The following is a 13,349-nucleotide window of genomic DNA, read 5'->3' as shown; positions in this document are numbered from 1 at the left end:
TGTGTGGAAGGGCCCTCAGGTGAATTTTTTTTATTCAAAAACTGAATGAACAGACTGTCCATTTATCCTTTCATTCACTGCTCGTATTTTGCCATTAACTGAATAAATTTTGGTCCTAGTTCAGTTCAGTATGACTGTCTCTTATCTCCATTTCAGGTTCTAAATACTACCCCAAAAGGTAACATAGAGCTTTCTTGTTTACTAGCCACTGATAACAGTAAATATCCAATGAAGCAAATAATTCTATGCCTTATTCATCATTTCATATACTATGTCTGTAAAAGATATTTTGGGGGGGGGGGGGGAAGTGATACTTTCCTGCTTAAGCTTCCATAATTCTTATATGCCTGTTATGGGGCCAGTGATAGAGCACACTAACAGCAGCACACCACCACACAGGAGAGCTGGAAAAGCCATTTATTACCATTTGTTTTAACTGTGGCAAATGCTGAATATGTTATGGTATATAAATATTTAATTTTATCATCTCTGACAAAGATGAATATTTGCATTCCATTTATTCTGTGCACTACTTATTTTTGGCAGCAGCTGAAACATCCCTCAAATCAGATGAGATGTACATTCATTTTCTAATATTCCAATCAAATTCCTTTGCTTCATTTTACAGTGCTTGTAAATACTTGCAGTAAAAGATTTCTTTAAGGTTGTCATTTCTTTAAGAAAACTATCATAAAGTCACGGAATTGAAAGTGACCTCATAGACTACCAAAGCATTCCCAGTACATAGATGCCCAGCCTTTTTTTGACTATGTCCTGAATGAGAGACCCTACCATCTCTCTCAGCAAAAGTTTATTCTTTTTCTCTTTTATGATAACTCATATGAACAATATAAAGACCGAGTGAGAATTAAGATCACCATTTATGGTATTCAGTGGGTTAAGAAATGACCCATGTATGTACAAAGTATCATATATGTTGGGTTTCATCCCTGACTGCACAAGTCTCCAGCCCTCAATGAATAGTTAGCCTAGATAGATTAGAATGAGGGATTCCTTCCCCAAAATTCCCTGTGCATGCCTATCTCAAGAAGGGGCTTAGAAGGGGGGTTGTCTTACTTATCCTCCATGCCACTATCTCCTCCCCCTTTGAATACTTAGTAATGTGGTATCTTCAGGGAAGACATAATTTCCTCTTTAAAGGTATTTTTATTGCCCTGGTGAACCCATGTGGTCAATTCTCCATTTTTGGCCTCTCCTCTTCTTTTGTTCTTCTTGAGTGAGGAGGCATCTTGCCATTCCCCAGGCAAGATGTAGATGCATGGCTATTTTGTTATTTTTCCTTTTCCTTAGAAGATAGCTCAGTGAAGCTAGTTAGTTCCAAGAACCTTTCCTATCCAGAATGGATTTATTTTGACTTTAGTAAACATATTATTTTTAGAACCTATGAAGTTGTGGATCTGCAATCCTGTTCTATCCTGCTAAATGAAAACTAATCCTTGCTTTCTACACGTAAGCTTCTTCTGGTTACGTATGGTGTTTCTGGCACTCTGCTACATTTTGTGGAATCACCCCCAAGTGAGGGTTATTTTTGAGCCGAACAGCTCTTGATTCCTAACAACAACAACAACAACAACAACAACAACAACCACACACACACACACACACACACACACACACACACACACAGGGATCTGAACTCTCAACTCTTCTTAGACTGGTTTGGCGTCTCATTCTTGTAAAACATAGCCTCTTTGAACAGTGATCAAATATTACAAATTTACAAAATTAAATTAAACTAAAAGAATAAAATGAGCATTTACTGGAGTAGGTTTGGGCAGGAAGACTAATTGTTAGATGGTGTTTTCTGCAAAATAGGCTTATTGGGCCAACCCCTACCAGTTGTCCTCACTCTGACAATTAACATTATATTCGAACAAGCCTTCAACAGGTTGAGCAATCTTTATCCAGAATTTTAAGATCCCAAATACCCCAAATTGTGAAACTCTCCACATAGGTGGCTGAGAGGGTGACATCTTTGCTTTCTGATGGTTTAGTCTGTATAAACTTTGCATATGTGAAACATAAATGAAATTCATGTTTAGACTTGGGTTCTATCTCCAAGTTATCTCATTATGTGTGTGTGTTTATGTATGTGTGTGTGTGTGTATACACACACACACACACACACAGCTATTACTAAATTAAAAAAAAACATTCAATATCCAAACCATTTCTAGCCACAAATGTTTGGGGTAAGGGAAACTCTACCTATATTTATAATTTACAGTGTTCATTCGAATGATTCAATGTGCTATAAACTGCCTTAGGTAAAGGTTTTAGGTGAAAACCAGAAAATAAATAACAAAAACCAACTTACATCAACACCTTTGCTTTTAACTATTTACACTGTCATTTTATTTTAAAGGTGTTTCCCATTGACTCCTATAAAATAAGTAATTGTTAATTGTAATTATTAAAATATTTAATCAGAGCTAGGTATTAATAGTTATCACGTGCCATTAAGCACACCACTTGTGATATTAGCAAGGCTGATAAACTTGACCTTTTCATAAAGGACAAGTAGGATTTTTTAAATGGAAGCTCATATGCTGTTTTGAAAGCTCATTATTCTTTCCATCCAAGCCAGACATGGCATTTCATGACTAGAAAGAGTGGCTATATTCTACACATTAGTATCAGATGACAAAAATCTTGTTTCGATAACGTGCAATTATACTTCTAGAAATGGAAACCAAACTGCAATTTAACCATTCTATTCTAATCAGTAATAAAAGCTAAGTAGTAAATGATAAAAATTAAACTTAAATTAATTAACGTAATTTATTATATCACCTGAGCAGAATGGTATCACTTGAGCAGACTAAACATATGCTGTGATAATATAAATACATTTTCATATTCAGATTACAAGTTGTGTTGCTTCTAATTTTGTTTTATAAAAATCTTCAGAGTTTAAACAATAATCAGTTTGAAAACATACCGCATTCTTGCACAAACAATGATGCATATGTAGGAATGTAGTAATGAGGCATTCTCATCTTAAATGTTTCAGGGATTTTACACAGAAATATTTTGGGAGCAAAGGAGATTCTCCTCTCCCATTGGTAAATCAGAACCATCCATAAAAATTATCAATCTGAAACAATTTTTAAAAGATGATGCCAGATCATTCACAGGAATAATGAACACACAACTAGTTTGGGAATACTTCCTTACTTCCTTGTTGATACTACGAATCCTGGGATTTCAGAGCAAATTGTATGATCCTTACACACAGCAGAAAATACTTTCCATAATTAAGACAATAAAAGACCAGCTATATTGGGGAAATTATTTTAAAGCACTTATGACTGGTGGAGCCAGACTGTAGTCTTTAAGTAGAATTAAGTATTATAGGGCTTTTCCACACAGCCCTACATGCCAGAATATCATGGCAGAAAATCCCACATTATCTGAGTGTGGACTCAGATAACCCAGTTCAAAGTGGATATTGTGGGATTTACTGCCTTGATATTCTGGGATATAGGGCTGTGTGGAAGGGCCCTAAGAGAAGATCAAGGACCCTTCCACACAGCCCTGAAATATCAAGGTAGAAAATCCTACATTATCTCAGTGTGGATGTAGATAATCCAGTTCAAAGGAGATATTGTGAGATTTTTTGCCTTGAGATTCTGGGTTATAGGGCTGTGTGGAGGAGCCCCAAGAGACTATAAATCCTCTTCCCCCAGTTTCCCCCCTTATCAGAATAAGATTGAATGTAAACTCAGCAGAGCTTAAGAATGCCTTCACATTCCCCAATTTATGGCAAGCATTTATCAGCTGCTACATCAAAATCAAGTGGTGGGAATTTTCATGAAAGGGAAGGAATTATGCAGACCCACAGACTCTGATAAAAGTAACTGAGCACAAACACCTGTAAGAGTAGAATGTAACAACTCAGAACAACAATCCTTGGAAGTAGATTTACATATTCAGAAAAAGCATGTGGTTCAACCTATTCCCAGAAGCTCTTCCAAGGCACAGGCTGCCAGATGATGTTTTAATGTTCCTATTCTAGTTTAAAAAAAAATCAATTAAATCTATCAGCAGATGGGAAACTACTATATTATTAAGCAAGGTTCTCACTTAACTGGGAAGGTTATACTGCATGTTCTGAATGTTCATCATGAAGAATTATTATCATATTCAGTTAATCTATGGTTGTGCTACCCTTTGAGTGTTGGACCCAACACTAGGAACTTATCCAATGTCCTATGCTAACTTCTTATGTTGTGGATTTCAGATTTTTGTTTGTTTTCCTAAGCAGATATAAACTGGGAACACATCTTCTTCCCTGAAAAGCAGATTTACAGGTAATCTCTTCCAAATTATATAACTCTAGTAACTGCTATGAGCAGCAGTATTTTTCCAACCAGTCTGTCAAGGACATATTATTGGCTGTTTTCCAGTCTACACACAGAACTTTGGACTTTAGTCTGTACCTCTGCAGCAATGTTAGTTCACTATGTATGATCTTACCTCTTCTCCAGAAAGATAATATGCTGAAAGCAGCCCACCAACAAAACGAATGTTCACTTCAAAAACAGAGACTTCTGCATTCTAGAAATACAAATACATTAAGGGTTTCAAGTTAATTTTCAACATGAAAATGTTAACCAAATGTCAATAATAGGTTCATAATACATCTTTGTATAGCTTTCTTGTATAGCTCTAACATAAAAATACTATATTTCAGTTTTGTAATCATGGTTGGAAATGTGGTATGTATCAAAGAAAGTAATCTAGTTACTTTGAATTCTTCCTTTCCATTCTATTTTGAATTCTTTTCTATCAGGAGTACAAAATTTATTAGAAAACAACAAAGAGCAATTAGTGTAAACCAGGAAGGCCAGACAGCAGTTAATGCTGAATGGCACCAATCCCAAAGATATACAAGGTAATCCAAATTGAATTTATGTGATTAGTATGCATTTTAAACTTTAAAAGTATTAATTGATTACACAGGTTCTTCCATAAATAAATCTCAGTGGGACTGTGGAGGGCTCATTTTAGTGTTGTGTTGAAATATGTCATAAAATCAAACCATATATCATAAATTCCATCAGCCTGTTGATATGATATTGGAAATAATTTCATCCAACCTTTTGCCCAATGCAAATTCTGCAATGCAGGATGCAGCTACAGCATTCCCAAGATATGGTGACCAAATGTTTTGTTTAAATGCTCTCTGTAAATGAGAACATATCTCCTGCAAGGCAGTTTCAGCCCCACCACTGCTGGGGAACGCTATCTTCATTTGGAAGCTAGTAAGATTTGGGCTCTTCAGTTTGCCCCCTTGCTTCTAGTCCTGCACTTGGTAACATGAAACAAATATACTCCATCTTCTGACTGACAGTATTTCAGATATTTTAAGATCATTAGCATTTCTCCCTTTTATTGTCCTTTCTTCAAAATAAAAATACATGTCTTTGAACAGTTGGACATGAGGCTTGGTGTCCAGATCCTTCACCATTCCCCTCATTCTATTGAAAACAACACCTTGATGAGGATTGCAGCCACGGGAATGGCTTTTCCTGGAAGAACCTGGGAACTGTGGAATAAGTTCCAATATGGGTTCTGCAGGAAACAGCCTTTTTTCTTTATCAACACCTCATTTTTAACACACACACACACACCACACACAATGTTCACATTGGCAAACTGACCCTTAAATTACTTTCCGATTTAGCAATGTTCAGATGCTTCAAAGCAAAAAGCTGTTTTTACTAGACAGAATACTGATCCTTCCAAAAGGCAAAGTTAGCTTTAATGTGGAGAGAAAAATGCAAAGGGATTTTGTGAAAATGAACACTGTGCCTTATCATACACTAAATGAGCAATGAATTACTCAGATATGAAACCATCTGAATATTCTATCATTTAAAAATATCAGCCCCAAATAAGCTTCTACTAGATGTGCTGAAACTAACAACTGCTCAAATCACAACTCTTGCAGAGTATGTTATACAATCCACTGATGCATGTGGAACAAATGGAGCAAGAGATTGTATTCAGTATAGATTTGAAAGCCCTGTCTTTAATAGGATAGTTATCCTTAAGCTCATTATGGCAAGCTAGCACCAGCCTGGGAAAGCATGTGGATGAGAGAGATTTGGAGAACAGCTGAAAAGTCTTTACCCTGACATCCAGGAAGCCAATCTGCATCACACAGGTGAATGGAGTGGTGGAGGAGGAATGGGGAGTTTAATGAAAACTGTATTAGAATTCATTATAAGAGGATTATTATTAATGATGTACCAGAATATGTTTAAAAGTTCTTTCTCCTGTCAGGTAACTTCTGAACCATTATAAAGATCTACAGAAGTCCAAGGTAAAGCATGAAATATATGACAAAAAGCTGCAAATCAATATGCCACATAATAAAAAGGAGCTAAAAATGCAATGGAGCCACCAATTTTAAGAAGGATTGTACCATGAAGAATTCTTATTTTCATTACCAACAATTACCTCTGTATGAATTAAGGAAAATGTTGGAGAGGCGGCGGATCTAGAATGAGAAGATTTCAGTATAACCAGCAGAGCACCTTTCCTGATATACATCTGACTGAGGTATGCATCGCGTTGAGGCTCAACAGTTGGGAAAATATGCAGTGGGAGGACATGGAAGGGCCTTGTCTACTGTGGATTATACTGTGCCAAAAATGCTGTAATTCTGGCACTAAGAAATAATAACATGGTTGCTTACTAAAGCTTTTGGAACATGATTGCTTTCACCCAAATTTGCACATGCAAATAGTTTGAAATTGTTTTAACTGCTTTTAAATTGTCCTATTCTGAGTGGTTTAATGTGCTTTTAGTCTTTAAATCAATTATACTGTTTTAAATAATATCAAACATTTCATTTTTATTTTTTTGTATGTAAACTCAGGTATAATGCACAAAATAAATATTTTAATTATTAAATACAAATATAGAATAGCCATACTAGAAGGGGGAAGAGAAGAGGATAGTCATTTACACTCATGAATTGATAAACCCAGTTTGGATCAGGATCTTTCCCTTCAGTTTAGACAGCATTAGCTGGAGCCTCCTTTTCACAAGTCTCACTTGTGTCCATCAGCCAGTTGTATGTTGTGCCAGGCATGAGTAATGACAATTTGCTTTATTTATGTAAAGAATTGATTCCCTGCAGGCTTTTGGAATTGCTTACATGCTAGAAGAAACCAAATAATTTGTGCTTGCAGGTTTACAATCTGCACACACAAAAAAGTGTACTGGGTAGGGAAAAGGGAAAACAAGGAATTTTCAGGTGTAAGTTTATTGTGCTCCCAAACTTCTTTCATCTGCAAGCTTCCCATCATAGTCAGACCCAGACTGACTACTGGCATTCTTGGCTTGACAGCATTCATCTATTTCCTCACTTGGGAATATTTTAGACTTTTTTTCAATCACCAAAGCCATTTCAATAAACTAAAGAAATAAACTGGTCTTTTTTTGTAAACAGTTGGAAGAGGCTTTGAAGCAAAGTTAAATTTGTGCATGTCTACAAAATGTATTTCTTTTAATCTGATGATCATGTGCAAAATTTGAAATGGGATATATGGTGTACACAAAAATAATTTGATAATTAAAATGCAAACTAGATCACAAGTGGAAAATTATGCCTATCTACCAGTATGCAGGCCACAGCACAGGAATGGCCTATTCAGGAGACCTTGTACAGTGGCATCCCAAACTAAACAGAACAAAAATACAGACGTTTTGTCCTCAAAAGTCTCCTATGGGGTATGGAAGTATCACTGCTATGTTTCAAGCCTCAATGGGACCATTTATTCCAGAATAAGCCTTTCTTGGCAACAAAAAAGAGAACAGAAGTCACTTCCTGTAACCTTTCTGTTTTTAGAAAAAAAGATTATCCTAAATCTAAAATGACTCTGAGGAGGGAGTGGCAAAAATGCCTATGCTGCCTCCTAGACAGCATTTGAGGACAACAACAACAACACCCCTCCCCCCCCCATTGTTTTGATCCTTGGGGCCCACAAAACCAGCCCTGCTCTGGAGGTATACATTCTTTTAAATAACTTGCTCAAGTAGTTATCACTAATAAAAGTACATTACAGAATGACAATGTTTTCATATAATACCCTTAATGAAAGTATTTTAAGGTTGCCAAATTCTACTTCTTAAGCTAATTTAGAAATACTTCTTCTCATCAATTCCCTTCTATCACTTGGGGACTGTTTAATGTTCATGAATGTCAATATTTATTGGGCCTAAAACTATGAGGGTTAAATCAAATATTTGACTGGTAATCACAACAGATTTTTCTTCTTCTCTCCCCATTGTTGCCAGAAAACTGTCACTACTCAATATCCCAGCCCTTCAGGGCTGGGAATCCATTAGGGCTTAGACTAGGAGGGGGAATTAGCTTCTGCTGAACCTTACTCTGCCAGTGGATGACCACTGCTCAGATTTAATGAGTTGATGATATCCAAATTTTGTTGCCTTGACACATGCAAGAGATCAATTCAAGTATCTGAAACAAGAGGCATATTCTAAAGCCATAGCATGATAACTGTGAGAGATAATGCAGTCTCCCTCTACAACAGTGGTTCTCAACCTTGGGTCCCCAGATGTTTTTGGCCTACAACTCCCAGAAATCCCAGCCAGTTTACCAGCTGTTAGGATTTCTGGGAGTTGAAGGCCAAAAACATCTGGGGACCCCAGGTTGAGAACCACTGCTCTACAACTACTCTTCCATTACACTATTCAGACCCGATACACATTTTGGGAAGCTTAAAACAGAACACAATGGTAATACGTCCCTCTGGGGAAAGACAGTGGTCTAGAAATTATTTATTTATTTGATTTATTTATTTGATGCACTTATTAACCGCCATTCTCAGCCCATAAGGGCGACTCATGGCGGTGTTGTTGTTGTTGTTAACCCTCATGGTGTTTCCTCAGTAAATCAGAGAACAATGCATAAAGAACCAAAACCTAAGGTTTTTTTATCGTATCAGAAGCAAACTGAGAGTACAGTTATAATGTATTAAAAAAACCATAAAGTTAAAAACTTGGCATTCTGCTAAAATTCATTTGACCAGAAGCTGGCCACTCTGAGTGCCTCTGGTGTCGCTCTAAGAAGGTTCTCCATTGTGCATGTGGCAGGGCTCAGGCTGAATTGCAGTAAGTGGTCTGTGGCTTGCTCTTCTCCACAAGCAAGACATTTAAACATTTTGGGCTAAACCCAATTGCTATTCCCAACTAGTATGGACCCACTGAATCAACTACATACCAGTAAGTCAAAAATTAAATAAATTCAATGACTCAATGGGTATAATGTAGGCTTAGCAACTTGCAATTAAGTTGTCTTAATGCTGCCATTATAGAACAATGGGATGGAGATTGCCATTAAGGCAATTGCTCCTAGGTATCCAATCCACTGTTGTGAAACACATAATTCAACTTGATATACAGAAGACATACAGGCAATCAAATGGGCTAGTCAATGGCTAAAATGCAAGTCGCATAGGTAATAGAAGATACAGTAAACAAAAACTCAGTTGTGCCTATTATGTGACAGTGAGTTTTCAAACAGTCATACAATGCATTCATTACTATATCTCAACATGTAGTCTAGTAGCGTTATTCCATGTTGTGAGGAATCTGTTGAGATCAGATTAAGAGAAAACAGCAGTGTAGCTTTCAGTTGCCTCCTGTGATACATTTGCCAGGCACTTCAAGGAGAAAATTGCTTGTATTTTCTCATAAGTGTTCTGTGTGGTCAAGTTTTTTGGGATCAGTCTCAGTTACTGTGGATTGACAAAGTGGACAAAATGCTTGACTTGATTGGCGTGATGTCACAGACTTTGTACAAAATATTTTATATTAAGATCATTTGGTTTTGATATATATTGAATAATATAGGCAATCAGGTAAGGAGTTGATGAGAGGGAAGTGAATGGAATGTTAAGAGTGCATGGTGATAGGAAGGGATTTGAATAAGGCAAGTGAATGACAGTTGATATTAGTTAGTTGGTAGTGGATACAGTCAATGGCTGAGGAGCGGGATGAGTCATTTTGATGTAGTGGTTTGAATATTGGACTACAACTCTGGATATAAGGGTTTGAATCCATGTTCAGCCATGGGAACCCACTGAATCGTTAGGAGTTATGGGGCTGGGTGCCATGAGAAATTTCAATTGTTGGAGTCAGCTGGGCCTGTGCAGGTGCTGGAGTAGAGCCTGGATGCTCTAATGGCCTGGATTATCATCAGTAAATTGAAGGTGAGTTTCAATAAGATGGAGGCTCTGTGGATTGTTGCTTCTCACGCCTGGGGAATTGATAAGTTGGGAACTACCTTGAGTCCCCTCGAGGAGATAGGGTGGGTTATTATAGTGTTATTAGTATAAGCAACTTGCTCTGAATGAGTCTGAACTCTCCTTGAAGAACCAGAAGTGCAGCTTGGGAGAACTCTAGATGGAATGTGTCACTGCAGAACCGAGTGAACTCCATGGCACAGAATGCTTGACACCAGCTCTGACTCATGTGCCAGCTTAGACCTTTCTTGGATGAGGATGATTTAGCCACAATAGTCCATGTACTGGTAGCTTTCTGATTAGACTATTGCAATTCTAAAGCCCCAGTAATTGATCCCTGTTAATAATTTTGATAAAATATCTGGGTGTTCAATTAAATGGTCCAAGTCAGATATACTGCCAGAGGGAAACAAGGCAGACTCTAGGGTATGTAAAGCTTCGCCATTCTAATGTTGTCCAAATTAAATTATTTATTTGTGTATAATTATCCCTAGGTACTTATCTCAAAAGTGTAATCTTAAGTAAGTTGAAAAAAGATATTGTGTATGATTGATAGAGATGTGTAGGCTTACAGATGAGTCTGTGGGACAGAGTAAACATAATGAAAATGAATGCTGTACCTCGAATTGCTTATGCTATTCGTGGGATTGCTATAATGATACCTTACAAGTATTTGCAAAAACTAAATGCATTACAATATGAAATGGGAGACAACCTTCTCAAGTTTCAGTGGAATTCATCTGAAGTCCACAACAGTGATAATGTTAGTTTTCCATCTGGTATCAAGACAAAATGTGTTTTTTTAATTAAAGTCTTCAGGAACTATTTTATTTTAATATAAACCATACATGTACATGGTTTGAACTGTTTTTAAAGGGGAGAGGGGGTTAAATGTTGCTATGTTTAATATCTATACCTTGTTTAAATAATGTAGTCTTTTAATCTGCAACTGTTCTTAATTGTCTTTCTTGTATGCAGGTCTGAGATTCCATGATAAAGCACAGGATACATATAAAGAACATTTACATAGATGGATTAAAATTAGAGATTAGTTCTTTGGATGTTCCCTTGGATAATATCACATTAAGCAGCCAAGACTTAAACTTTGGCAGAAATCCAAAAGGTATTTTTGTGAATTTGAATCACACAGAATTCAGGGAATTGTTTCTGAGAAGATGTGTGTAAGATCTCAGTATTAGACACATACAGACTTTGGGACAAAGTTTAGATAATTCTAAATTCTAATTCCACAGTGACATTACAAACAATCTTTGCAGAAAGATTTGTTTCCATGAAACATTATGCAGGAAACAGATTGAAGAGAGGTGACACCGTTGTAATTCTACATCAAAGGATTTCCTGCAATTAGTTGTTATGAGCTGACAAAGATGGTAGTAAATCTAATTTGAAACTTCAGCAAGAAAAAACTCTGCAACTTTAAACAACTAATTGTTTTTTGCCTTGGTGGGAACTGATCACAACTTTTCAACTTTATATCCACACTTATCTCAAAATCTGAGACAATTCTTATATTGTTTCAGTTCCTAAAAATTGCCACTCTGAACAGGTACTCGTGAAAAAATGGGATGTAGATGTGCATTTTTGTGTTGGGTAGTGCAGAATTCAGTTGAGTATTCTCTTCATATGAAGAGTAGAAAAACACATATAAAGTGACACCTAGAGTTAGGAGTTTAATTTGTTCTGTGACCGAGCTCTTAACTCAAATCACTCTTATCTCAAAGTGAAATTTTCCATTCTGCCCTCCCCCCATTTTTGTTATGTGTTTTAAAATACACATCATGAATTCCATCAGTAAAAAGATCCACTTAAACAGAGACTACTTCTATTTCTGATGTTAGAAACGCTAACCTTTATTTAAATAGTCAGATCATATTCAAAACATTACACTATTATGAACATTGGTAAGGAAAAATGTTCAGAGATAGGTAAGTGCTTGGTTTCATCTAGCCACTGCAGCAAGGAAGCACATTTGAGGCAACAAAATGTTTATTGGCCTGTGTAACAGTAAAGCAAAACCAACACACTCACATGGAACAATAACCAAAGAAAAGTCAACTTTAAAGGAGACACTGAGGAGCAAGAAAAGAGGAACACAAAACAGAAAGACATCCCCAGGCTTCCCTTCAACCTATACTCTTCCCTCTCAATCTATCCCACTGACATGCTTTTATTGGGATCTGCTGGAAGAGTTGCTCCTGGTAGGCTGGCAAAGAGAAAGACACAGGAAGGGAACCTAAAGTTTATCCAGACAGAGGAGGAAGAGCCAGGGGAGAGAATGCATCCAGCAGGCACATTTTCCCAACTAGTGGACTGCACCAGCCTGGGCCACAGCTGACGGCTTGCCTTCTGGCTGCTGTACAACCAACGCAGATAGATTCCCCCCCCCCCCATGCTATCTTCCTGCTGAGGCTGCCTCCTTCTCCACTGCCTCTTTCCGTCTTACAGGACAAAATGTATCACTGCCTTGGTGAGGGTAACCCTCTGCAGAGCACCCATGACACCTTTATAGTCCCAAGGGGCCCTCGGGGAAGGGGGCATCCAGCTGGGTCACGGTCCCTGCCCTCAGATACCTAAGAAAGTTGGCCTGGACACAGCAAGTTAAAGAGCCCCCTCCCCTCCCATGCCTGGGGTGGCTCTCTCTCTCTCTGTGGAGCCGGAGGGACTAATTTTCCCACTCTGCGCCCCATGCGGAAGAGCTGAAAGGGAGGGTTGCTATTGTGAAGCCAGAGTCCTTCCTGCTTTAAAGATGGCGGCCATGGTGAAAACCCATCCTGGGTCATGGGGCCACTTCCCAGGGTGGCCTGGTGGTGGGGGAGAGGGAGTGGGCCTTTGCAATGAGCCCTGTCCCTTGCTTTTCTGGGTTCGTAAGTCAGATCTACGCTCATATATTGAAGGGAAAAACAAACCAGATGACCACTTGTATCTCGAAAAACTCATACGTTGGGTTGCTCGTTAGTATCACTGTACATGAAATATCAATCATTTAATTGGCAGAAAACATGTCTGTTCTTCCTCATGAAAAAG

At 37.7% G+C, this 13,349-nt stretch overlaps 1 protein-coding gene across 1 annotated transcript in view; it reads right to left on the bottom strand.

Annotated features, from left to right (window-relative positions):
• MAN1A1 (mannosidase alpha class 1A member 1) overlaps positions 1 to 13,349 on the bottom strand; it is a 59,238-nt gene that overhangs the window by 24,990 nt on the left and 20,899 nt on the right. Inside the window, exon 4 of the mRNA XM_060753255.2 lies at positions 4,501 to 4,581. Coding sequence (XP_060609238.2) covers positions 4,501 to 4,581 — 81 coding nt within the window. The remainder of the gene's footprint in view (positions 1 to 4,500; positions 4,582 to 13,349) is intronic.

This window comes from Anolis sagrei, chromosome 1 (assembly GCF_037176765.1).
Source record: "Anolis sagrei isolate rAnoSag1 chromosome 1, rAnoSag1.mat, whole genome shotgun sequence".
Lineage (NCBI taxonomy): Eukaryota > Metazoa > Chordata > Lepidosauria > Squamata > Dactyloidae > Anolis > Anolis sagrei.
The sequence above is the reverse complement of the archived record's forward strand: the minus strand, read 5'-3'. Positions and strand labels throughout refer to the sequence as shown.